Here is a 27,583-nt window from a genome sequence, read left to right on the forward strand (position 1 = left end):
CCCCAAATATTTGTCAGTTCGCCCCCAATTAGTTGTTACTTTTAAACAATTATTGTACTGTTTCTTTAGAGGATGTTAAAGTGTGTGTGTGTGTGTGTGTGTTTTTCTTTTCTTAGAGGGGAGGGGGAGAGAGAGAGGAGGGGAGAAACGTCTGGTACCCCTCATATAACACACACGCACAAGTTGACATTTTGACAGAGATACAACATTAATGGTACACATTTTGTCCTCTTACATATTAACCATTAACCTGTATATCACTTTTTCCATGGCCGACTGATGCTCTTTACTCTGTACAATTGAGAATGCTGTGATAATGCAGGTAACGAATGAGGAGTTACTGATTACTACATGTAGCACATGATGATGATGGTAATTTGTAATGCACAAATGAGTTTTATTACATTTCACATGTTGTATGATATATGCTTATGCGACAAAAATGGCTGTTTTCTTATGTTGAACCCTTTTTTGGGGTGGATGGGTATTATGACCAATTAGTCAATTATACTGATTATATTAATGGTATTGAAGGTATTTTATTTGAAAATAATTAATACATTCCTACAATTTTGAGTGTGCCAAACCTTTTGGTGGGTATTTTTTTTTTGCAAAACAGAATTACCTACCCTGATTACAATTTTTTTTTTGGGGGGGGGGGGGGGGGGTCAGGGCCAATTGATTTTTTTTTTTTTTTTTTTTAATTCTTTTGAAGGTATTTCTTCAGTATAACAATCAATCAATATCATTCTTGTCATATTTAAAGTGTCCGCGGTCCCTACAAACATGCTTGAGGGTGAAACATCTGGCATTTCTACCATAATCATAACCATAGGCATAGTACCAAACTACCTAGCAAATTTCTGCTAACTCGGCCCAGGGCCCCGTTTTACGAAGCAAGTGCTAAGATCACCTTAAATGCATTGCTACTGTATGTAGGTATGTGAGAATCGGCCCCAGGCATCGCATATGCTTAGGTCAAATACCTGGTTTCTGGGTTGATCGCAGTGCAGCGGGCAGTGGAAATGCTGTACTTTCAAGTGCATTTTTTGGGTCGTGGGCGCAAAGTTGAAAATCTACACTTATACTGATGACGTAGTTTACATTTTCAGCAGTTGCCTCGTCTTCAATTTATTTCCATAAGATTCCTAGAAGTTTCACAAATCCTTTGTTAAAATTTTGGTATACATAACCAATAAAAAATGCCTCCAATTTACCGAAAAGCGAGTAAAGACTTTTTCAAACTTATATAGACCTGTAGTATGTGTTCTTTTCTACCTTTAAGTGGATTTTCAAGACAATCCTACATACAGCCACTGATTTATACCAGCAGCAGGATCGGGTGTCCAAGCCGTTGATGGGCTGTTTTGTCAACAAACCTTCAATAATCAACCTCAAAATAACGATGGTTAATCTCATTGGAATTCTTCAAATTGTAATCAGAATAGTTTATTAACAAGCAAAGATGACTTTATTATGCATTTCATTGAAATTTGGGATTTAATAATGCCAATCGTTAATGATTTTGTCTGGCATGTTTTGTTCTAAAAGTGTGCACGCGACTGGAAATTAGGTCACGTGACCCAAATGCTGCCACCTGATTGGTCCAGACTGTTGTTTACATTGAAATTAGCCATGTGCTCAGTGTTTATTTTCTACATATGGTTTATTTTCATCAGTTTTGATGTTCGTTTTGAATGTGATTATTCAAGTGAGAATCTGATAGAACTTTTTAATAGCTATCTGCTGGTGCAGGTTTTGTTGAAACAATCCAAATATTAAGGAAGTTATGGGCATTTTTCAGAATGGGACTACCGCTAATTACCGGGTAATTAGGTGGGTAATTAATTAATTATTGGTGAATTAAAATGACTGATAAGATGATTTTAAGAGGCAATAACCCATCTTTTAGTGGTGGGAGTCTTTTTAACCAATGATACAGATGAAGGGTTGTATGGCATTTTGAAGCACATTTTAAAAGAAAATGGTCAGTGTTTCTTTTGTTTTAAATGTAAATCCATTGACGAAAACCACCCTAAATTAGGCGACTTTAAAATACTACAGCACCCTCAATATTTATCCTATCATCACAATTCAAAGACCATTTTAAATGTCTTTTCTAGCTCTTTCCAATGATACCAGTTGCACTGCAATCACCACAATAGGTTCCCAGCCTTGGCTTATCCGTCGTTCACTGTCGTTGAAAATCAACATGGGGCTGGTTTTAAAACGAAACGACGATACGGGTTAGCCAAAAAAAAAAAAAAAAAAAAACCCGGCTCCCGGTTATTTTTGCAGCTTCCAAAAGTATAAACAAACAAATACCTTTTGAAGTCGTTCAAGTAGTACTGCCTTAACGCCAGATTTATCTAATTTTCGTTTCTCTAGCTCTTGTCGCAGGTCTACCACTCTAAGCTCTGATAATTTTTTCTCCATTTGCGTCGCCATTTTGCAATGAGCTCTCAATAAATAACCCGTATGTTAGCTGGTTTGATCCGGTACATTCGGAACAATTCGGATACTTCCTATACATTCGGGACACTTCGACTATCCGAGGAGATCCGAGTGGTTACCACCGAAATAACATCGATGATGATGTTTTCTTTTTATGTATATGCATTGCGTTTAGATTGTTAGCTTAATCAGACCAGTTAAAATGCTATTGGTGTTACAGAAATTTCGATATGGAAGATTCTGGGTTTGTTAAAAAAATACTTAAATAATAAATCTTATAGTTTTAGATATGTTAGCCAAAAAATACCAGTTATCGACAGTGTGTATTGTCGAATAAGTTATCAAGCACTGTCCATTCGGGGTCACCCAGTAACGAACGCTGCCGGGTTTTTTTCCAGCAGGGGATGCAACGTTTAAAAAGGACACCTACAATATTCGGAGAGATGTGCAACATTTAAAAATGCCACCTACAACATAAAAAAGTACGCTAACATACATTATACATGACCATAATGATACTCTTTCCCCATACCCCCAAGCTGACGAATGAATGAATGAATGTTTAACGACACCCCAGCACGAAAAATACATCGGCTATTGGGTGTCAAACTATGGTAATGGAAATAAATAAGGTGATGATCAACATCAACAGACAAATTCAAGAAATAAATAAAAACAGTGTAAAGAACTGCAAAATACAAATATCACAGAGAGATACTGACTTTTACTCTAAACTTCAATGTGTGCTGTATTGGCCATTCTCAAAGAGAATGTTACACCCCTGCACCACGGTGAGGTTACAGCACGTGCAGGGGCCCAAGCTGACGAAGATATTGCATGTCCCCCATTAGCCCAAATACTCTACCATTTGAGCGGTCTGACTATTTACGGCAAGATACACCAAGACACCCCAAGATACACCAAGACACCACCAAGATACCCCAAGACTCCATAAATATTTTTAAAAAATGAATTGAAATGTACTATGTTTTAAAATATTTAGTGAAAAATTAAAAAAAGAAAGAAAGAAAGAAATGTTTTATTTAACGACGCACCACTCAATACGTTTTATTTACGGTTATATGGTGTCAGACATGGTTAAGGACAACACAGATTTTGAGAGGAAACCCGCTGTCGCCACTACATGGGCTACTCTTTCCGATTAGGAGCAAGGGATCTTTTATTTGCGCTTCCCACAGGCAGGATAGCACAAACCATGGCCTTTGTTATGGATCACTGGTTGGTGCAAGTGATTTACACCTACCCATTGAGCCTTGCGAAGCACTCACTCAGGATTTGGAGTCAGTATCTGGATTAAAAATTCCATGCCTCGACTGGGATCCGAACCCAGTACCTACCAGCCTGTAGACCGATGGCCTAACCACGACGCCACCAAGGCCGATTAGTGAAAAATGAAGTAAAAGAATTAATTTTAAGCCTTAATGACAGTCAATTGCTAAGGGAGATAATCGACTATTTATCCCAAGACACCGTAAGATATACCCAAAACACCGCCTATTTACCCCAAGACACACACGTTACCCCAAAAACATACACAATACCCCATATACCCCCAAGGCTTTAAAATGTATATAATTTTTATTTTTAAAAGAGGTACGTTTTTTTGCTGTTGTTGGTTTATATATATATATACACACACACACACACACACAGAGATTGCGGTGTCTTGAGGTAAATAGTCAATTATCTCCCTTAGCAATCGGCTGTCATTAAGGCTTAAAATTAATTCCAGGGGACAATATTTTGAAATCTGAGGGAACCCGGAAGTCGGTTCACGTGGTTTTTACCTAGGTAACCGATTGTTCGGTTACATGAATTATATTTCCGTAACCTGTGGATTACCTGATCGGGACGTCGCAAAATTGTAATTTTAGTTATTATTATTATTATTATTATTATTATTCAGCCCGAATCTAAAAACCACTGTCCTCGGGCATCGGGCCATCGTATTCTAGAACCTCTGTGCAGTTTGCGGAAGTTAACACTATTGTAAAAGGACTAAATATCAGCCCAGTACTGAAACAAAATAGATACATTTGGAGGAAAAATGCCCATTCCCTGGTGCATGATTAGACTAATAATTTTCTTTTATAAATAACAAATGAAGGCTACCATTTGTCACTGATATGTAAAATTTAGTATACAGCAGATTAAAAAAACCCCACCAAAAACTCAAACAACAAATGTCCAGTTCCTTCTGAACTATAAAACAGGCTACTCATTGGTGCATGATTAGATTAATAAAAATAAATCTTATAATAACATAAAAAGAAAGACCACAATTTGACACTGATATTTTGCAATGGCGATGCAACTTTCACTGTATCGATGGTACTTCTATACTACAGTGACATTCCAAATGTTTGTTATTTAAAGCTCATTATTCGATGTTAGTATTTTTCAGCTTTTGTGACATTTTTGCATTTTTGTTTACGTTAAAACCATTTTCAACCTTTGTAGAATTATAGGTAATCCAATAGTATGTCTACATATATTCCTTTAGTACGGAAGCGTATTAGTGCCACCAAACGCAATAGAATAGCTCCAGATAATTTAGGCACCTTAGCGGTCCGTGCACATTTCTTTAAAACTTTTGGCTCGACTCTGCAATATACCGTTGTCTACTGGTTTGCCGCGCATCAAGTATCTAAAAATCAGTCTAAAACATTTGTCAGAATACTAGTAGTATGTCTGCATGAATACACGTCTTGTAATCGTGAAGTCTGCAATTTTTAATTTCTGAAGGTCTAAAGATCACGACGTAACCGATTTGCTGTTCGCGTGAATTTAATTTTGCATAACCGACACACGAACAGAACGACGGTTCGCGTGAAATATTGTGCCCTGAATTCTTTAGGTCATTTTCCACTAAATATTTTATAAAATAGTACATTTTAATTCATTTTTAAGAATATTTATGGAGTCTTGTGGTATCTTGGGGTGTCTTGGGGTAAATAGACCCCCATTTGAGAGCTAGACGGACATTTGTACAGTTGTGATCGCTGTCTCTGTTAAAAGTATCCTATAGACAAAACGTGGAATGGCCATATTTTACCACATGGTGGAAACAAATTCCCGCTCTATTACAACAAAACTTCTAAGTTTGACACTAAATCATTGATCATTTTCTTCGAGTTCAAAGATAACAAATATTTTGCTTATTCACCACTAATATACACACTACAGGAAGAAACCATCAGCACCTATATATTTAACCGGATCAATATCGATAGTGATCATTCCCTACCTTATTCGTTACGGCTGAAGGTGTCTACCAGCCAGGAAGATTGAAGTCTGCAGTTGCACTATTGACCCCCCCCCCCCCCGAGTGTTTCATCTAGTTAGCTGAATTCCGGGTGTCTTACACCAGGGATAATGCATACACCACACTGACATACAGGACTGCTGAACCAACTACGACCAGGGTGAAGAAGAGAAAACAGAGAAAGAAGAGAGTTCCAGAGACGGCACAGGGAGAACCATAACCGGCAGCTACTCTGTCGGTGGAGGCCCCTTCGCAGCCGAGACCTCCAGCCCCACCTCCAAGCAAGCTGGTGTCACCTCATTCTATCGAAGTAGACCCACCATATGGTGGCATGTGATGAATACGACCTATCACTTAGACCATCACCAAGACCTATACCAGCAGGCCTATATCAGAAGCGGTGCCACCAATGCTACAATGCATGAAGTTCTACACAGGGCACAGAGAACTACCTGGGTGTCTTGCGGGAGCAACACACCTAGTTCCTGCAAACCCTGACAGCCCTTTTCAGGGATACACCACCCACCCTAGGTCCGTATGTCGGTACCGGTTAGGCTTAATTTAAAAAATCTGACAAATTTTTAACTTTGGGACTGAACCGTTCAAAATGAGCTTTTAATCACCAATTTGTTTTCGAACGTAACGCAAACAAATTATTTCAACCTTTTGGTTTTAATTCTTCCACTGAGAAATAAAATAATAATAATAAAAAATCCACGTCCTCTTCTGCCACGTTCACCTCAGACAACAACAAACAGTCTTCCATGCTCCTTAAATGAGAATCAGTAGTAAGATTTTTACTCGGGGGGGGGGGGGGGGGGGGGGGGGAATAAATTTAACATATGATGTATTGACCGTGATGGATTCCATAATGAGTGCATAATAACTACTGGTATCAAAATATCCATATTATCGGAACCAGCTCTGGCAGTCAATTTAAAAACACTTGGTAGATTTTATTTTAAATTGGCGAAATAATTGTGCAACATTTTATTAGAAAATAACTGGCTTTCTACCATTTTTGAAGTTTCATAGACAATTTGATTTATTTCAAACCTGAGTATAAAATAAATGTTATATATATCCCCCTTATGATTGCAAATTTGCTAGTGATTTTTATTTATTTTATTTCTTAGGGCTTGCACACACCTAAATGTATGACATAGCTGTATTTTTGTTTGTTGTAGGTTAGAGGATGAATTGCTTCATCTTGGCTTTGCCATAGAAATCAAGAGAAGACAACTAGAGTATCTTTGTAGACAGCACAGGATTTTGTTCCAGCCATGGTAAATAAATCTGTATTTTAATTGGATGACATAAATAGTGGCTATCGGGCAGAGTAAAAGATAAGAACTGTGGGGTAAAAATATATTTTCTTTCATCTAACAAGCCACAAAATAACTGGTGTAAAAATATCAATTTTTCGCTTAACAAGTCACAAAAGAATAATAATGTACCACCCACCATGCCAACATTGTCCATACAGATATATACCCCAGACATTGTGCTATTTAATATGGCACTTTATATAGTATGGTAAAGAGAAGACAAAATAATGTACATATATTGAAATATTGTATAATTTTTAAATATTTATTTACCCCAAAATTATACAGTTTATAAAATTTCACCCTCCCAACACAATTTTTAAACAAATTCTGTATTCTAATTAGATGACACAAATAGTGGCATTCAGGCAGAGTTAAAGCTGACAACTGTGGTATAAAAATATCTTTCACTTAACGAGTCATAAAATAATGTTTAAATAATATTTTAATACCCACCAACCACCCCAACATTGTCCAAGCAGACATTGTAGTAAATTAGGATGGCACTTTATATATTTTATTTTTTCATTTTTATTGGCCAAACATTTTCTTTCCAGTGTCCTCAAAATATAAAATAAAATTAAAATTTCATCCCTCAAACTCCGATTAACAAAAAAAGGATTCAAATCTAGCATTTATTTTATTATGACCTAAAGTTTTTTTAGTTTTTTTTCTTGATGTTCTCTCTCCAATGATTACTATGTATTTTGCTTTGATTTTGCAGAAATTAAAATAAATTTATTTATTCTAGGCCAAAGAGCAAACAGAAAGAAGAAAATGCTGAAATTAAAAATGTTTCAGATGTAAAATCAGGTATCGCATATTTTTTCGCCCAAATACATGTATGTGTTTCTTCTATCCCATCAAATACATGTATGTGCTTCTTCTTATCCCATCAATACATGTATGTGCTTCTTCTTATCCCATCAAATACATGTATGTGCTTCTTCTTATCCCATCAAATACATTTATGTGCTTCTTCTTATCCCATCAAATACATGTATGTGCTTCTTCTTATCCCATCAAATACATGTATGTGTTTCTTCTTATCCCATCAATACATGTATGTGTTTCTTCTTATCCCATCAAATACATGTATGTGTTTCTTCTTATCCCATCAATACATGTATGTGCTTCTTCTTATCCCATCAATACATGTATGTGCTTCTTCTTATCCCATCAAATACATGTATGTGTTTCTTCTTATCCCATCAATACATGTATGTGCTTCTTCTTATCCCATCAAATACATGTATGTGCTTCTTCTTATCCCATCAATACATGTATGTGCTTCTTCTTATCCCATCAATACATGTATGTGCTTCTTCTTATCCCATCAAATACATGTATGTGTTTCTTCTTATCCCATCAATACATGTATGTGTTTCTTCTTATCCCATCAATACATGTATGTGCTTCTTCTTATCCCATCAATACATGTATGTGCTTCTTCTTATCCCATCAATACATGTATGTGCTTCTTCTTATCCCATCAATACATGTATGTGCTTCTTCTTATCCCATCAATACATGTATGTGCTTCTTCTATCCCATCAATACTTGGTTGTTTGATGTTTAATTATCATATAGATTTTAATGCTGCTGACAAATTGTTTTCAAGATGGGTAGCCAAATTCAAATTGTCTAAGATTAGATTATAAATGCCAATATGCTGTAAGATTTATTCATACCAGTGGCAGTATTAATTGATTAAAAGTGACATAACAGTTAACATGTGCATGTTCAAGAACAATGGGGTTGCAAGGGGATGACAATTTATCATATACAGCATAGTCAGTCCACAGTGACATGCCAGTTCAATCTTTATATTTTTATTATATTATATCAAAGTGACAGAATATATTTAATGTGATATAGAATTAAACTAATGTTCTTTAATAATTGCATAATTTCTGTTAGGAAATCTGTCACGAAGACCAAATGCTCTCCTTTTAAGCCTAAGTAAATCGGTAAAGTTTGTTGTTGTTTTGTTGGATTAGGCCACTCGGCACCAGAAAAGGGTAGCATATTTTGCCAATATAAATGACTGAAAAATTTTGATTAAACTATCGGAACGATCTCTCTCTATATATATATATGTACGTATTTCTACAAATATCTCGGCATCAGGCTGACCATAATACTTCAAGTGACTTGTAAGAGTTTGTTAAACATTTGACTGAAAATAAAGCACTCATAATTAATGCACCATAGCCACAGTTTATGATGTATAGCTGTCACCTCCCCTGCAATTGAGTGGTCCCTACAATGCATGTGCTATGAACAGTCAACAGAATTAAATGGCCTAGTTGATACTCTCTTAATGTAGGTAATTTACATGTATTTACAATCATGCCCGATGACGCTGAGATTCAGATTCTTAGACTAGTAATAATGGTGCAGTTACGGTTTTAATATTTCTGTTTTCAGCTCACAAAGTATATTTTATTTTTAACAATAAGGAAAAAAATCCATCTCGGAAAAAAAAATCCAATATAGTCCACGGCAAAAAAAATGCTGCAAAGAACGAAAAACTCCACGGCATTGCCAATTGCCGCGATCAGTTGCAGGGGTTGTTTTAATAATGGTTTTAATAGTTGTTTAAATAATGCTATTTTTTAAGACTAGAGTAGATGGCTTTTAAGATGGTTTAATGGTTGTTTATACAGTATTTATTTTTAAATTTAAAGTGGATGGTTTTAATGTTTTTTTAAATAATACTTTTTTTTTAAATTAACTTATGGTGGATGATTTTAATGGTTATATAGATAATCTCAAATTATAACTTTAACGTGAATAGTTTTAAGATGGGTTTAATACTCATTTAGTTTTTCACTGTTACAGTGCCAAAATTGACTCCAGAGGAACAGATGGGACTGGAAATGGTACACAGAGTGCTGAGCAAAGCCGAAAAGGCCAGAACTAGTCATAAGGTTCATATATTGATATTTTTATCCGTGATTTAGCTTTACCACTGAAACCTGAAAAACAGCAGGTCAATGATGTTTCAATTTAACAATTATAGCTTTAGTAAATGATTCAAAAAGGTTTTTTTAGTTCTTTTTAGCTCGTATGCAACAAATAATGCGATGTACTGTTTGCTTAAAGTTTCTCTAATTGTCTTTAACACTCAAATTCTTTAATGGATGGAGAAACTAGAAAAGATATTTTTGGACAAAGAAATGTGATTGAATCCTTTCGATTCCATCCTGAACTTTTATTACAATTTTTTCGAGATACTGACTTATTCTAAATTTTAATTTTACCTATCTGATATTTATATTTTTTGCCGTTCTTTACACAGTTTTTATGTGTCATGTCATGTCATAGGGTTTAACGTGCACATTCAGAGCAAGCTGTTGTAGCGCACGCCTGTCGTGGGCGCAAGTGCTTGCAGAGCAAGCTCTGTCGTCCCAAGACAGAAAGTTGGGGGGGGGGGGGGGGGGGGGGAAGGAGGGACTGCCTGCACTGGCAGTGGCAAGGGAGCACCAGCAGTCCTACCGTGATTGGTAGCAGGTGGGGGTGAGTGGTGGTGCTATGGAATTTTGAATGGAGCAGTTAATATGCCAAAGAGAAAAGGTGCGCAGTTTTGATTTGAAGGAATTTTGGCGCGAATTTTGAATGGTCAGTCTAAACTGTAAAGGGTAATAGAGCTAGTATAAGTTTTAACTTTAGTATATCGAGAGTAGCTCGTTAAACAGTTTTTATTTAACTGTTGGATTTTTATATTAATGTGGTGCATCATTTTAGTTTTGCATTTACCATAGTTTGTCACCCAATAGACAATGTATTTTTCATGCTGGGGGTGTCAGTAAACATCTATTCTATTCCTTTAATGGATGGTTTTACCATTTGGTATATAGCGTGATATTGCAATATGACCTCAGGACAAGGTCAAGATCATATAGAACTTGGTTAATATTTGTTCAAAGTTCTGTAATTGCCTTTAGCTCTTGAATCCTGTAGTGGGCGAGTCTTTCATCTGTGTGCACATGCGCACACACAATTGCTTTTTAGCTTGTAATTCTTTTCACGGATGGTTTTCTTATTTCGTATGTGTGTTCCATGATCAGTTGTTTGAATCACACACCTCTCAGGGCCCATGCATCTAACCCCATTGTAAGGTCATATACATTTTGAAAGTTTTTGAGGTTTATAATTGCTTATAACTATCAAATCCTTCCATTAATCATTTTGGTATATATTTTGACCAAGTAATACACTTAACTGCACATCTCCGTGTTCATAAATGAGGCGGTACTTGATGTACAATTGGTCTAGGATCGATTCCTGTTGGTTTGCTATTAGCCGATTTTTCATTCCAGCCAGTGCACCACATCTGGTACGTGCTATCCTGTCTGGAATGGTGCCGATAAAAGATCCCTTGCTACTAACGTCTCCTCTCTAAAATTCTATGTCAGAATTACTAAATGTTTGACATCAATAGCCGATGATTAATAAATCAATGTGCTCTAGTGGTGTCATTAAACAAAACAAACTTTAACTGGGTTTATAAATGTGATACCCAGAGCAAGGTAAAATGTGTTAGCAAATATAAGAAACTTAGTTGTTTGAAAATGTTTTAAGCTTCTGTGGAAAATATTGTAATTATGTAATATTCTCTAAATGAAATGAGGTTATGGAATGTATTACAAAATATTAAAGGAATGTGGTGTTAGACTAATGCTTTATACCTACTTTAAAAAAACAAAAACATCTGGCAGTTATATTTATATGATTTAGATTTTCACTATGCAGATGGCATACAAGCCATTATGGCTTTGCCAATTCAGATTGTTTGGAGTATGCAAAAAAAAAAATCAAACAAATCTGGAACCTGCATATAATAATTCCAGTTGGCTGCAACCACTCTCCTAGACCAAAATTCTACACTGACCGACAGTTCATTTAATACAAGCAACCACAAAAATTACTACAATAGCTAGTATGACCAAATGAAGAAAGATTTACCATACTTTATTAAAGTTTGATTAATCAAATACATTACATTTAATGAAGTTACAATTAAACTGTGACTAACAATACATCAATGTGTGTCATAGTTCATTATCCTCCTATAGAATCCTGTTGTTCCCTAACAGGATTACATGTAGCTCTCAGCCTCTAGCATTCGCCAACTGTGAATTTTAAAAACAATTTTATTTTTATTTGGCAAAACAAAATTATGTAACAATTGATATTTTGTTACAAAATATCTGGGTATAGATCTATATAATTTGTGAGTTTAATAGATAATTTGGATGAAATTTTCAGCTTCCCAGAGCTAGCCCTGCCTAGCATTTGTATGGATTTACTCATCATTTATTGACTTGTTCTACTCTAGGTAACTGAAGTAAAGAGAGGGAAACTGGAAACAAGCGAAGAACTTTTAAAACAAGTAGATCATTCAAAATGTCTTGTTACAGAAAACGTAATGGCAGGGGACAGCCTTGTTTCAACGAGGAAAGATGAAAATGTTACCGATTCACTAACAAAACAGCAGGTGAATACAGCTGCAGCCGACACCAATATTAATTGTGCTCAAGATACTACCACATTCCTCAAATCTCAAAATGCCCAAACAGACATCAAATCTAATAAAATATTACAAAATAGTAATACTTCAAACAAAAGATCATTCCAACCAAATGCCTTTCCATTGAATTCTGGCAAAAATAATAAAATCAGTATGGAGCCTGAGAAAAGACAAATTGCTTTCAGTTCCACCTCTAATAAAAACTGTACAGCATCTCGACAACTTGACAAACGTACTCTCAGTAAGCCATCGACAGCTGATTCAGTTAGAACATCTCGGCCTCGAAGCAATTCAGCAAAAGTCCGATATCAAGCTCATCGTAATGCACCTTTCAAAACTGACCCAACTATTCGAGTTCTAAGCAGGGCAAAAGTTTCACTTTCCAAGCAGGCTGGGTGTGTGTTAAAACATTCCAAACCTTCTGCTCCTACCGGAACACTAAGAAGCGCGTCTGCTCCAGCCATAGGGTCTGAAAAGTCTCAAGATTTGAAAACACAGGTGGTTCAGAGAAACTGTGAAGCTGAACTGCAAACTCAATGTAAAGATTCAATTAGTGTTCCTGAGGTCTTGGAACAAGGCCGTGTTGTTAGTACAGACAGTCATGACGGTTTCATTCATTCTACTGACGGTGCAATTCGTGAACTGACCAGTCAAATGGAAGCATTCACAATATCAAAAGATGCCGATATTAAATCTCAGGAAAAAGAATGTGATACAAGCAAAACATTTTGTTTGGTTAGTGATGGGTAAGTGCAGTCTTATACAAAATGATCTAAATGATATTGTCATACAGGATAAGTGTAAACAGATTTCTACATATGAAATAAAAACCTTTCTGTACAAACTGTGTTCCAATACATATGAAATAGCAGTCTTCCATTTTGGCTTAACTTGACCTTTTTAGTAACATATGGTGTGAAATAAACATTTTGAAACCTGCTATAGAGTATTTATACCCCAGCCCTCTAATTTGAATGAAACATTGTCTTGGTTATTTATAAATGAAACTAATGGTACATTTTTGCCACAGTTGTATAATTTGGTGCTTTTTTTTCTATTAGTGGGTATTATATGGTAACAGATGTATCTACAATGCATTTGTTAATCATTCTTTTATTATTTTTTGTTACAGATCAAAGCTTTGTGTACCAGGAAAATTGAGGCGCGTGTATGCCATTAACTGTCGATTAAGACAAAACTACCAAAAACTGAAGGTTACCAGAAAAGTTGGAAGTGGTGATGTTGCTTTAGATTTAATGGAGAAAATAGAGAATGAGGTAATTTAGTTGTTTTTTTATACATGAAAACATTAACGTTAGTGACCAACACTTAACATACTAATGAATATCAGAGGGAAATTCTAGCATATTAGGAAACTGACACATTTGTTATGGGACGGGACTAGCCCAGTGGTAAAGTGCTCGCTTGATGTGTAGTCGGTTTGGGATCAATCCCCATCAGTGGGCCCATTGGGCTATTTCTCGCTCCAGCCAGTGCACCACAACTGGTACATCAAAGGACGTGGTATGTGCTGTCCTGTCTATGGGATGATGCATATAAAAGATCCCTTGCTGCTAATCGAAAAGAGTACCTCATGAAGTGGCGACAGCAGGTTTCCTCCCTCAATGTCTGTGTGGTCCTTCCTTCCTTCTATTTGTTATGTTACAATCAAACTTGATGTGACAGTCCATTTTGGTACGTTGAAAAGGAAAGAAATATTTGTTTAATGATCCCCTTAAACTACAGCTCTTTGATGTTTCACACATGGTTATTTCGACATGCTCTAAATAGTAACAACGGATACTAGCCATTAGGCTAATCATACTTGTAGGATATTAAACAAGCTTCCATTTCGTATCATGTCTATGTCCTGAGTGAAATAATTTTCAATTCTCACAAACTTTAGCGAGTGACAATGAAAATTATTTCACGAGGGACATAAACATGTTACGAAATGGTAGCAAGTTTAATATTCTATTTATTACGCATAATTGATCTTCATTTATGTCACTCAGAGTCAACTATCACTTTGATATGTAGGCCTACCAAGATATTTTTAACTGTAAAAACGGTAGCAAGGGATGTTTTGTATTCATTTCACCATACACAAGACAGCATATACCACACTCTTTAATACCAGTCATGGGGCACTGGTTGGGACAAGGATAAAAACCTAGTAAATCTACAGAGGGCAAATTAATTCTATGACCCATCGAAGCTCAGGTGAGTGCACTACTTTTGAGCGATGTCATGTGCCACTGGGATGTAGTTAACCAATTTACTTTTCCTGGGATTCTGATAAATTTGTTCTACCAATAACTAGGTTACAAACAATATTAATGTGTTTAATGGGACAGTCAAGAAACATTAGTTTTACTAGGACAGACTGTTATAAACATAAGAAATAGATGTTAATTTTAACCTGCATCTATATGCCATTAACTGTCAGTAAGGGATGTTTTGTCTGTCGGCAGTGTATTACAAAAAGTCATTAAATATTCATAAATTTAAGTTTTATTAACTTTATTTTATTTTGGGGTGGGATCTAGTTGTCGATAGAGCGCTGGCCTGAGGTGCTTTGGTCGCAGCAAGACTGATTTGATTCCCACCCTCATCCCAACCAGTGCCCCACGACTGGTATATCAAAGGCCATGGTATGTACTGTCCTGTTTGAGCATAATTATGGAAAACAAATATCAGGTCTCCTCTGAAGACTATGAGTCAAATTACCAAATACAGTCAAACCTGTCCTAGTGGCCATCTGTATACAGCGGTCACCTGCCTTAAGCGGCCACTTTTTTCCCTCCCAAACGATTTATAACGTAAATGCACCTGTAATAAGCGGTCATCTGTCTAACACAGCCAGCGGCCACCCAAATCGCTAAAATACATGTATTAAGCGGCCACAGTAAATGTTTGCTATTATATAAAAGTGATATTTAACAACAGCGATAAGGTGCAGCAAATAACCGATCTTCACACCTTCGGGAATACTAGGACCCATTCAGTCCCGACATCTCTACTGTGTATCAATTAAGAAAGTATGACTATGGAAAGCATCTAATTGCCTTTGGGCAGGCTACGCTTGACATTTGTAGATTTACTTACTATGACAATACACTGCATGAAGTAGAAATTAAATAATTAAATTGAAAGAGAAAACAAACTTGTTGAGAATGGTTAATTTAATAAATTCCAGTTTTTCCTGAATGAGGCAACATGTCAAAAGTTTATTTATAGTAAACTGAGAAGCACACATCCATTAATTAGCAGTACAGACGCTAAAACAAGAAACAACAACATATGTTTTAAAGACTGTATGTCACAACCTGTAATCAACGGCCACTTTTATCTACTCCCTTGTGTGACCGCTTAAGACAGGTTTGACTGTATTTGACATCCATTAGCTGAAGACTACTAAATCAATGCTCTAGTGGTGTGGTTATAGAAAACAAACCGTTTTGTTTGTTTCAGTTTGATGCACCTCATGATCTTTTGATTCGGAGACAGTTGGTCTCTTGTCTACAGAGCCATAAAAACTTGCTAGATCTTTTACATAAACTCAACTTGACTGCAATAACTGGTGAGTACACAGTATATTACCTCCGATAGTTTGTTACTGGAGATTTGGTGACTGATGTATGATTACAGGTCACACTGTGTTATGTATTCAAAGGAGAAGGCCTTATATTCAAAATTGTTTCTTACGTAAATATATTTCTAAGTATTGTGTAATCGAACGTTTGTGGGTTTGTGAAAACTGATTATAACAGATGATTAATGATGAAATTCCAATCGATTCCGAAAGGAAACATTGTAGAGATTTAGCAGATGATGTGGTGGACTATCATCTTTAGACTTAAACAGATTTGAAGACCACAATTTAATCCATTAAAACCATACCTTTCACCAATAAACCCCAAGCTGTTACTACCGTTCTTATTAAAAATGTCATAGTTTTAGATCTGATTAATTTTGGCACAAGAGGTTTTGTGTCTGTTCTGAGCACACCAACACAGTAATGTTAATAATAGCCGATAGAGTTATACATATTCAGAAATGCATTTTAAGTTATTTAATATAGGTACAACATTCCATTGATTTTGAGGTGAAATGTTTTGAGGTTAGCAGGTTTTTACTTAATTTGGGCGTGCTTATTTTGGGCACACCCTTCATCGCCTCAGCTTTGATGCAATCTAAAGCATCCTATGAATGAATTAGGATAGTGATCACCAGTACTGTATTAGATGCAGTGCAATCTAAAGCATCCTATGAATGAATTAGGATAGTGATCACCAGCACTGTATTAGATGCAGTGCAATCTAAAGCATCCTATGAATGAATTAGGATAGTGATCACCAGCACTGTATTATATGCAGTCCAATAACAATGATTCCATGAGAATGGGAAAATATTAGCTTGACCAGCTAAAAAATTAACACGTCTTTTTTTTCTATTGATATTTATAACCATGTTTATCAGTTTAATTGTTTTCCAGAGTTATCTTCTCCTGATGAAGTACTCCATGCCAAGATGATGACAGAGTTTATCTTAACCAGCTTCGACAGTCTTCAGCAGGAGTGTTCTGAACTGATGATAGGTACTTGGCTGTAAAGTGAATTAATTTCTTTAACATAACTAGTAGGCTACTTCTTTCAACTTTTGCAAGACACTGGTTTATTATTAATTAAAGGAAGGAAATGTTTTATTTAATGACGCACTCAACACATTTTATTTACGGTTATATGGCATCGGACATATGGTTAAGAACCACACAGATATTGAGACTGGAAACCTGCTGTCGCCACTTCATGGGCTACTCTTTTTGATTAGCAGCAAGGGATCTTTTATATGCACCATCCCATACCATGGCCTTTGATGATGGTGCACTGGCTGGAGCGAGAAATAGCTCAATGGGCCTACTGACGGGGATCGATCCCAAACCGACCGTGCATCAAGTGAGCACTTTACCACTGGGCTACGTCTCGCCCCTATACTAATTAAAGGATACCAGCAGTTTGTATTATAAAGAAGCATACTTGTCAACCCTACCGCTTCACGTGGTAGCCTACTTATTTCTTTACTGTTCTCTACCGCCTACTGCATTTCAAAGCTTTCCTACCACTTTCAGCAAAACAAAATTAAAAATTTTAAGCTTTAAATTGCATTTGGTTTAAATCGAATAATGATTAATCCAGCTTATTTCAGTAGGCCTAGCTACTAGATTGCACTCCGGCTAGCGAGTCATGACTAGGTCTAAGAGTATGTTGGTTCGTCATGGTAACCTGGTTCCCTCAGTTTCTGCTTGTGGTCTATGGCGGAAAACTTTATATTCACAACTAAAAGCGGCACTTTGGTTGGCTGCACATAAACTATTGACCAATCGAAACATATCACTGTTGGCACCACTTGTAAAGTCAGTTAAGTGATGGAGGGTTAGCAAGTCTCAATTTAAAAAATCGCCCCCTCCCAAACCCTCCCCCACAAGCTCCCTCGCAGTGCACCTATCACTTTCTAATTCTAAAATGCTGGCAAGTATGAAGAAGTGATATTTTTATTGAAACCTTTTAATTTTTATGATTACTGAAATCCAACTCATCTTAATTCTTCATTTTCTATAGCATATTTTACGTTCTATCAAAAGCCAATTTGAAATTTTAATGTACCATATTCATTAATAACAATGTTTCATAATTTTACGTGTAAGCAACTCGGTCTCCAGTATTTGCAATGATATTTAAACTGAATAAACAGAAATTGCCTTTTCAACAATCATTTAAGAAAATTAACAAAACAAAAAGTTGCACAAGTAGTATGCAGTACAGATAATCTGTATGAAGTGGTTTACAATACATTTTTCTATCATCTAGTTGATGTAAAAAGATATCTCCAGAAAGAAACATCTGAAATCTTCCACAATACAGAAACAGTTCCACTCTACTGGCTTCCATCAAATGCATCATGTGGTATGTAGGACCATTTTTATAAAATGGCTTTCAGCTCAGTGGTAACTTGAGCAATCCAATTAAAATTAGCTACACTATTACATGTGGATCAGAGCTAGTCCAGTTGACCTTAGGAGACCATAGGAGACCATAGGTTACATCTCCGACCTAGTTGTTTCCCCTCACAATGCCACAATATTGATTTCAAATTTTATGTATAGCATTATAATGTAGTTGCAGATCGTACGACTTTCATGGTGATGTACCAATTTTTCAGTTATGGCCCTGGAAATATGAAAATGTGTTGGGCTGTGTGAGGAACAGGTGTTGTTTCAGAATGCTTGTTAATACTATGAATGCATGTTAGTCCCGACTTGGCATATAAATAGGTTAGGGCTAGAGAACACACAAGCTAGCTCAGCACGCATCTTGGGTGAAATGATTCATAAGATCACAATCCCCCACCCCCAGAGCTGTACTCCATGATTGCCAGTCTATCAAAATTCATACCTACCTAAAACATTATTTGTAGTCTACAACAGATTCCCTCGTTCTAAAGAGAAAATGCCAAAACACCGAGAAGTATCCATCATTAAAGAGAATATACCGTTGCCGTAATGGTGAAGATTTCCCCAATAAAAAGTACATTTTTATTATAATTATAGGTCATCAAACACCTCCCTGTCCAACTAGCTTGTCATACCAGACAAGTAAAGACGCGAGCCATTTCCATCATGCCATATTTCAACTGCAGCTCCTTCAGCTCCAGACCAGGTTAATCGAGTCTGTAAAAACTCAGTTCTTACCTCTACTTCACAGTCTGGATCCGTCTTCACAGTAAGTAAATGTACCGCCAATGAAGATCCAATCTCAAATTTATTTTTATTTCTGTTCACAAAAATGTATTCTACAGTAGAACTCCTATAACAAAAGTCACTTTTCCAGCGTTTTTTTTTTTTTTTGAGAATTAAATATTAATGATGTTGGTTATCAGTTTTATATGGTGAAGGTAAGAATGGGGAATTCTGGAAGTATGCAAAGTGGAATTCCCCATTTGAGATAATCGCCTGATCGAAGGGAGATGATCAGTACTTCACCATAGACACATAACTCATTCAAATACCAAAACACTAACGAGGAATGACCAAAATGTAATGTACTTGCGTGTTTAAATATTATTTGTTACCATTTGTGACACAAACATGTATGGTAGTATATACAAACAAACATATTGTAAAATGTACAATGGCCACCTGAAGTACAGAATAAATATCTCATCTTATATTGATGACAAAAATTTATTAATTTCATCAGTGCTATTGACATTGGTTCCACATTAGTTATGTTATAGTAAGTTGTGTGTATAATTGAACAAGTTTATTACAATTTTAGAGTATATAGTATACAATCTGTGAGAACATTTCATTATTAATTTTTTCAGCGAATTCATCCCAACATTCCGAGGGATCTATGCTCTACTAACATCAGAAGGCCAACATCAACCTGGCTTTGTTGGAGACTCTCTAGACGACTTGATACCATCTGCATGTAGCTGATGTCGATTTTTGGATTCCATTCCATGGTTCAAACAATTTTTCAAAATAAAATGAATTAATCTCAAAACTTTTTAAAAATCCTAAATGTTTGTGAAAGTCTTCAGTAACAATAATTGGTCTCAAAGTTGCATAAAGAACAAAAATATTTACACATTTTTCTTGTGGAATTAAAGATTACGTCTTGAATTGCTTGCCTGTGTAAGAAACTGCATCCAAATAATTTCATTTACCATTACTAAATTTATACTATTGCAGACTGCACCAAGGGTTACAAACACATTAATGGAAAATGATACTATCACACGCAGTGCCACTATCTTTGGCAGTGGTAGACTCGTTAACTAGCAGAACGACACTGGCGTGATGTCACTAAGAATAGCAATGAAACGTACACAATGACGTAACAAAATAGTCCTTTATAGTCTAGCCTACAAATAGGCAGTCTGCTTTTAGTCTTCAAAACATGTTTTTGTTTGTATTAACGTAGGGAAAATAGTGTGTACTTCCATGTTAGTCCTAAAATGGATGGCAATCGCAGGACTTGTTTTGTTTTCGTATACAATAAAATATCACATTATCTTAGTGTAATTTGTTTAGACTAGTTCATTACGTTTGACAGGCAGGTAATTTTATATTAGTACATGCAGATATGTGGGAACAAAATGTTTTATTTTACGATGCACTCAACACATTTTATTTACGGTTATATGGCATCAGACATGGTTAAGGACCATACAAATATTGAGAGGAAACCCGCTGTCGCCACTTCATGGGCTACTCTTTTCGATTAGCAGCAAGGGATCTGTGCACCATCCCATAGACAGGATAGGACCTATCACGGCCTTTGATGTACCAGTCGTGGTGCACTGGCTGGAGTGAGAAATAGCCCAATGGGTCCACTGACGGATTGATCTCAAACCAGCCGTGCATCAAGCAAGTGCTTTACCAATGGGCTACAATATGGGAATAATGACAAAAAGTATAAAGGTATAATGACCTTAGATCCTGTATACAATTGTAAAGTAAATGGTCAGTAAATGTTTTAAAAAGTCACTTTTTCCTTTAGTTCCCCATGTATTTAAAACTCCCGATTTAGTAGTGAAGATATGTACTTGTACGTCTGCTGGATGTTGTTTTAAGCAACACAACTATTGTTCTCGTTGTTGCATTACAGAAGTTTAAAATTAAATATAGTTATGGATATAAAAGATTATTAATTAGTCTACAGGTGCGAAAAAGGAAATGTCCTAGTGGTTCATATACCTATTCACTTTATGGCCCAAGATCAAAATTTTGTCTAGTGACCTATGATTTTTTGGGGATATTCATGTGAACATTTCAAAGTCATTACGACTTAAATTTTGACCGAATGGTATCATTTCCCCATAACATGACATTCCTGTCTGAATTTTCATCTCCATAAAGCAAATGTAAATTACAGTACTTAATGAAGCTTTTCTTAGTCAAAACCACTGGTTACACAAGCATGATAAAATACAATTTTGATATTCTTCAGTCAATTGAAGATTTTATGTGGAAAAATGTGATTTGATTAGCCAAGAGCTTACGATTTGTATATACAATAGAACATGTTCCGATTCAATAGTGTTCATACATTTGTAATATATTACTGCAAATTAATGGCACATTCAACACCCCTTGAATTTGTAGTAATTTATCACAATTAAATGTAAAAATAGATAAATATGAAGCTTCCAACTTCAAAGGAGTCATATATTGCATACCAAATGAGAGCATTTTTTAAAAAAGGGTTGTGTGCTACAAGCTGGCTGTTGAAAAGAACCACTACTTGCTGAATCGGTTCATGGGCTACTCTTTTCGATTAGCAGCAAGGGATCTTTCATATACACCATACCACAGACAGGACAGTACATACCACAGCCTTTGTTACACCAGTTGTGAAGCACTGGCTGGAACGAGAAATAGCCCGTGTCCACCGACAGAGAAAACCAATGGTGTACCAAATGCACAGTAAACTTGCAAGGACCGCTACAACTGGTGAACAGCCCTTAATTTGACTAAATGTAGGGCAGCAAGAACAACTACTAATTCACATCTGTACAACTTTATTACTATAGTTGTTATAAAGAATATGTGTACACGAGTAACCCCCCTCACTTCATGGAAGTTAAAAATAAAATAAATTGGTTTTAAAATGAATTACTCTCATCCTTAAAAATGGATTTGATATACTGAGATATATATACGGATTGGTGTGCAAATTGTAGTCGAGGAAACATCTGTAGGAATTTATGCCAAAATATACACAGACAACTCTCTATGTTGATTGCAAAGGTCCAGGTTGTGTGCTGACCATGTGTAATAAATCCACTTCTGGATAGTATTTGCACTACAGATTACCATTATGGCAACAGACTGTAGTACAAGTTGAGACATTTACAAACCCAGCTGAAAAATAAATTATTAATTTTTGCCAAGAAACCCATCAATATATTATAAATCCCAAACTCAAAATTAAAAACATATTACATAGTTATCATAGTAAATACAATAGGTTTATTAGTCCCAACAGGCAAAAACAAATTTACTGGAATGCAAAAATGGTATAAATCTTCTAAGCAATTGACACCAATTTTAACGTGATGGTTGCATCCAAGATGGGGATGAACAACAAACCAAACATTTGCTAATTTCCTATTACATGTTCAGGAGTGGGCAAAATAATAATAGGACAGGTAGGAAAATTATTTGGAAAAATGCTTTTATATGGGCAATTACAGGCCTATGTGAATTGAAAATTGGTGCAACTCACATCATGGCAATGTAAAAATAAATAAAAAATCATAAATTTATTGCATGTTCCAATCGTTTCTTCACAATTTTCAGAGGCCTGAATTGATCACACCATCAAAGGGATTGCTATGTATTATTTTGTTTGATAATTTATTACTTATTTACCTCTTGTTATCTTTAGCAATATAACGAAAAATGTATTGAAATTATTTTTAATTTATTTTAAATTTGCTTTCAAAATATGGTTATTTCTATGCTGGGGAGATACACCTTCAAGTGGATGTTTATTTAAACAAGGTTCTAAAATTAACTAGCCCCCAGTCAGGCCTTTTTGATTATGGTAGCCTCACTCCCATGGCTTGTGATATTCAATGTTGGGCTAGTAAACAACTATTATTGCCAAGCCAGACAGCTAGTAAAAAAAAAAAAAAAAAAATTTGTAAGTAAGTCTATTTTGTAAATGATGTTAGTAAGCTCCAATTCCCTCTTTAAGTGACAAATCTGATTATTACTAGTATGTAGTAAAATTGTATAAACTTGACGTAAAGTATGGCTAGTGAATTTTTAATCATGGCTGGTAAATTTTTGAAATCACCATCTCATGGCTAGTGGATTTGATAAAAAAAATTAGAAGCCCTGCCCCAGTGCCAGCCGAGTGATTTTTCGATCTGGGCCACTGTAAAGTATTAACTATATTACATGTAAGGGCTCGTGACTTTTTCAAACATTGGTCGAAATCTGGGTCAGACCCCTGAGAATACCAACAGGACCGTCAGACTGGTCTATTGTACCCAATCCATTCAGAGATACAATACGATGCAGGATTCGTTAGACTTTATGCATTCCAAGTTTACAATTTCCAAACAGACCCACATCACAGTAGACTCCAACAACAGATATTGATGCTTAATGCATTTTTATATGCCTTGCACACAGATTTGTATTAAAACTTTAGCATCTACCCATTTTGAAACCTAACATGGAAATGGTTCAAGATATTTGCTTTTAAGTCTTTTTTTTTTTTTTTTTTTTAAATATAAAAACTGGAATCTGCATCTCAGCTACCAGCATACAGCTCTACTGCAAACTGGACTCTGCGACTGATGCAGTGACCACTCTACGACAGACTGCAACATCCGACAGACAGCATTGACAGCTAAGATAACGGACTGCAACATCTGATCGGCAGCCACCAATGCACAGCTAACATTACAGCATACTGCACAGTAGAAACATTACAGCCCCTACACAGCGACAGGGAAATAAGAAAAAAAGTAGTTAATAGTTGCAACAATATTAACATTCGTCTTAAATGTCTCGTACATCAAAATAAGATTTAAAAAAATAAAATAAAAAATCTAATTATTGAAAAGTGATAATATATACAATCTTGTATTATGAATGAGATACAGAATGCACTCGTAGGGATTAACCTACCAAACAAAAAAGTCTACTATTCATCAAGGTTATACACCACCATTATTATTATTATTATTATTATTATTATGTATTACATAAATATTAATTTAGAACTATTACAAATACTGCAAGTGTTTTTATTTTTTTTAAAGTACACCATATGACAAATAACATGAACATCGGCACTGCACGAGCAACTAAATTTTGTTTTACGGCCCTGGGCCCCATTCCACAAAGTAATCTTAGCGCTATGATCACCTTAAGTCCATAAGTTGCTTTGTGGAACAGGGCCCAGATACTTTTCTTATTTGCCACCAATTGTGGCTTAGTACCTGAGCATATTAATTATTAATTTTTTTTTTTTGGTGTGTCCGTCTTACTCTTAGCTTTAGGCTTTTTAAAAATAATAGTGGTGTATTGCCTCAAGGCAAGTTTGGAAATTAAAAAAAATACAAACGTCTGTTGCTAGCCTTGTTTGAAACTCAAAACAATTAAATCATTTTATCAAATAATAAATTAATAATATTCTAAATGTCTCACAATTTGACATGTTGTAAAAATATGGGGAAAAAAAACAGAAGAAAGAAACAAAAAGGTCTATATTATACTGATAAGAAAACAACTTAAGTTAATGTATGGTAAGCTAATCCCAACTTTTAAAATTACATCGAAAAACCCAAAACATTAGTCTATCAACAACAGTCTGAGTTTAGTAGACATTAACCTTTCAAACTGCTCAAAGGTCTTTTGGTGGATATTCAAGAGGCAAAACTGTCGCATGATATAACTCAGTTCAAGTTTTAGAGGATGCCTCAGTCTTGCTTGGGTGATCGAGATCGGCTCCGCGAGTGGCGGTCATATGATGGTGAACGTGAGCGGCTATCAGAGTAGTGTCGTCTTCTTGATCGGCTGTCAGATCTACTTCTGGAGCGACTGTACGATCGACGTCTTCTAGATGCAGATCTTGAGCGAGACCTGTAAGATGTAAATTTAATTATGTTTCAACAATGAGATATATAACAAAACTACGAGTCCTATCTTGCACTTTTACAAAATGTGGCCAAGAGGAAGAATATATTGTAAAGATATTGTGCCTTCCAATGAATTGTAGATGTCATTTTCACAGAGTTGTTTGCTATTTTGCATGTAGTTTGAAACTGAGGTATAACGTGTGGTTGAAATATTCACTTAATGTACAATTTTTGGTTATATACAGGCCAGAGATGAAAACTTATTTTTTCTAAACATGGTATCCTCATAATATCAAATATGAAGACTCATAACACTGGGTGATGCCGACCCATTTTGCATGCTGTATTGTCAAAAATCACTTGATAAATTAATCAATGTAAAATAATATATATATATTTTTCGGGGAAAATTTGTGTGCGCACACGTGTGTGTGTGTGTGTGTGATGGGGATGAAGATTTGACAAAATTCACCTTCGGCTACGATAACCTCCATAATAAGTGGACCTCCTGGGTGGTGGACCTCGTCTTGCAGGTTCGGTTGGCCGTCCATAACGTGCCATTTGCACTCTTATTTCTCTTCCATCCATGACGGCACCATCCATACAGTCAATGGCATCTTCGGCATCACGCTTATCGTAATAACGTACAAAGGCAAACCCTCTACTTTCGCGCGTAAAACGATCTCGGGGTATGTAAACATCCCCTACGTCGCCGTACTTCTCAAAAGACCTTTTCAGGTCTTCAATAGTTGTTCTGTATGTTAAATTGTCTACTTTTAATGAGTACATTCCATCAACTTCGGGTGGACTTCGTCCGTAACTCATCTTTAAGATTTTTACCTTCCCACCTGCTTTGAAATTAGTTCTTCAATATGGCTCCTGCTTGACCACGTGATCTTTTTTAAAACCTCGATTTGGTGATTCGGTAATCATCGATAGTTTTCGTTTTTAAGGCTGACTTTTGGCGAAATTGCCATAGAGTACTCGTAGTTCGCGCCCTGACAAATCCCAGTGCAATGCAATGCAAATAAAAGACTTGCTAAATTCATAAAGCTCTCGTCAAAACGCCGTACATACTGTATAAAACTGTTCTGAAGTTCATAGGCCTATTTGCATGAACGTCAAACATCACGTTCAATACTTAAATATATATTTCAAAGAAACAGGATCATCGTCAAGGCCCTTTTCGGTAAAGACTACCGGAGTGTCATCACCATCCTCGCCGACCAGAGATGGAAGCACTGCATCCCCGCCTTTGCCGGTTCTCCGCTCATCAGTTCGCCGTAGGCCAACCTCCGCACCCGGACATATAGATCGGACTAAGTTAAACATTTAGACCTTCGTTCAAAATTTTATGTCGAAATTACTTTTTTTTAAATATTATTAAATTGTCCGATCCTCTCTTCTTTTTCTTATTTATTTTATTTTTGGACTGTCCTTCTAAAATGCTCCAAATTATATAAATATTCGGTCGAGCAGTCAATTCTTTTTATTTTTGGCTTGTAACTTTTAACTTTTTATTTATTTATTCTATTAACTTTTTTTACTAATTGCTATTTTCAAAATTCTGCCCATTTTCAACCCCCCCCCCCTCCCATCCCGAGTCAGGCCACCGATCTTATCGGAGGTCGGACTCGGGATGGGCGTGTTCGAAACCCTAGTGGTATATGGGCACGTTAAACTAGTTAAACTAGTTATCATCATCATCAAAGAAACGTGTTCGGAGAGCGTAGCCAAAACAGATCTCGAGGTGTTTTTTTTTAAAACTGACAACTGTATTTAGAAATTAAATGGCAATATAAAATTATATAAAGAAAGTGATAAAGAAAAAAGAAAGAAAGATGATATGTTTTGAGATATTTTATTGATCAAAAAAGAATCAAGAGGATTGCTCTCCTAAACAAGATGGACATCAGACAATATTCATAATCATGTATATAAAACATAATAACAAGAGTAAATAGAATAGAAATGGGATAGTCGAGAAAAAATATGATAGTAATGATCCTATTGTTGGAGCTAACCTTATATGGGGCAGTAAAATCAGAATAATAAGTTAGTTCATCTCGAATCTCTTACTTTCAGCTATATATTTATGTACTGCTTTAAAAATTAAATTGTTTTCTTCAATTGGTAGGTTTATTGACCCGGATAGTAGTAGATCAATGTCTAAGATATCAAGGTAATTCCGTAACGATGCAAATAAATCATATCTTTGTCTGATGAACAGAGGGCAGACATAAAAATAATGCAAATTATCTTCACAGTTATTTCCACATGCACAGCTTGGGCTATCAGAAAGACGGCTTAAAA

The 27,583-nt window shown here is 35.8% G+C and overlaps 3 protein-coding genes across 7 annotated transcripts in view; 1 reads left to right on the plus strand and 2 right to left on the minus strand.

Annotated features, from left to right (window-relative positions):
- LOC121378296 (scaffold attachment factor B2-like) overlaps window positions 1–2,461 on the minus strand; it is a 32,954-nt gene extending 30,493 nt beyond the window's left edge. For all 4 annotated transcript variants that reach the window (XM_041506401.1, XM_041506400.1, XM_041506399.1 and 1 more), the window contains exon 1: window positions 2,326–2,461. In XM_041506401.1, the coding sequence (XP_041362335.1) occupies window positions 2,326–2,448 (123 nt within the window). In that variant the 5' untranslated portion in view covers window positions 2,449–2,461. The remainder of the gene's footprint in view (window positions 1–2,325) is intronic.
- A 97-nt stretch (window positions 2,462–2,558) lies between these two features.
- Window positions 2,559–20,688, plus strand: LOC121379240. The gene is made up of 11 exons (XM_041507759.1): window positions 2,559–2,698; window positions 6,928–7,026; window positions 7,820–7,881; window positions 9,913–10,001; window positions 12,413–13,350; window positions 13,737–13,881; window positions 16,079–16,187; window positions 17,103–17,204; window positions 18,475–18,570; window positions 19,215–19,386; window positions 19,991–20,688. Exons 1-11 carry the CDS (start codon window positions 2,685–2,687, stop codon window positions 20,103–20,105), a joined length of 1,941 nt encoding a protein of 646 aa, XP_041363693.1. The 5' UTR covers window positions 2,559–2,684; the 3' UTR covers window positions 20,106–20,688.
- A 1,487-nt stretch (window positions 20,689–22,175) lies between these two features.
- Window positions 22,176–26,166, minus strand: LOC121378506 (serine/arginine-rich splicing factor 2-like). Of its 2 annotated transcripts, XR_005958739.1 has the most exons (3): window positions 25,743–26,166; window positions 25,024–25,274; window positions 22,176–24,124 (listed from the first exon to the last, which is right to left on the minus strand). XR_005958739.1 is itself a non-coding variant. In XM_041506707.1 (2 exons), exons 1-2 carry the CDS (start codon window positions 26,093–26,095, stop codon window positions 25,112–25,114), a joined length of 516 nt encoding a protein of 171 aa, XP_041362641.1. In that variant the 5' UTR covers window positions 26,096–26,166; the 3' UTR covers window positions 22,176–25,111. The 2 variants fall into 2 exon arrangements, 1 of the variants encoding a protein (XP_041362641.1); XM_041506707.1 differs by having other exon boundaries at window positions 22,176–25,274.
- Between the last annotated feature and the right edge of the window lie 1,417 nt (window positions 26,167–27,583).

The sequence above is a fragment of the Gigantopelta aegis genome, chromosome 8 (genome assembly GCF_016097555.1).
Source record: "Gigantopelta aegis isolate Gae_Host chromosome 8, Gae_host_genome, whole genome shotgun sequence".
Lineage (NCBI taxonomy): Eukaryota > Metazoa > Mollusca > Gastropoda > Neomphalida > Peltospiridae > Gigantopelta > Gigantopelta aegis.

Bases quoted from the DNA above. Each gene is read 5' to 3' on its own strand.
- LOC121378506 (XM_041506707.1), bottom strand. From the start codon at position 26,095: ATGAGTTACGGACGAAGTCCACCCGAAGTTGATGGAATGTACTCATTA. The intron at 25,275-25,742 runs GTGAATTTTGTC...TACATCTTACAG, and splicing joins GGAGGTTATCGTAGCCGAAG to GTCTCGCTCAAGATCTGCAT.
- LOC121379240 (XM_041507759.1), top strand. The intron at 7,027-7,819 runs GTAAATAAATCT...TATTTATTCTAG, and splicing joins AGGATTTTGTTCCAGCCATG to GCCAAAGAGCAAACAGAAAG. The intron at 16,188-17,102 runs GTGAGTACACAG...ATTGTTTTCCAG, and splicing joins CAACTTGACTGCAATAACTG to AGTTATCTTCTCCTGATGAA.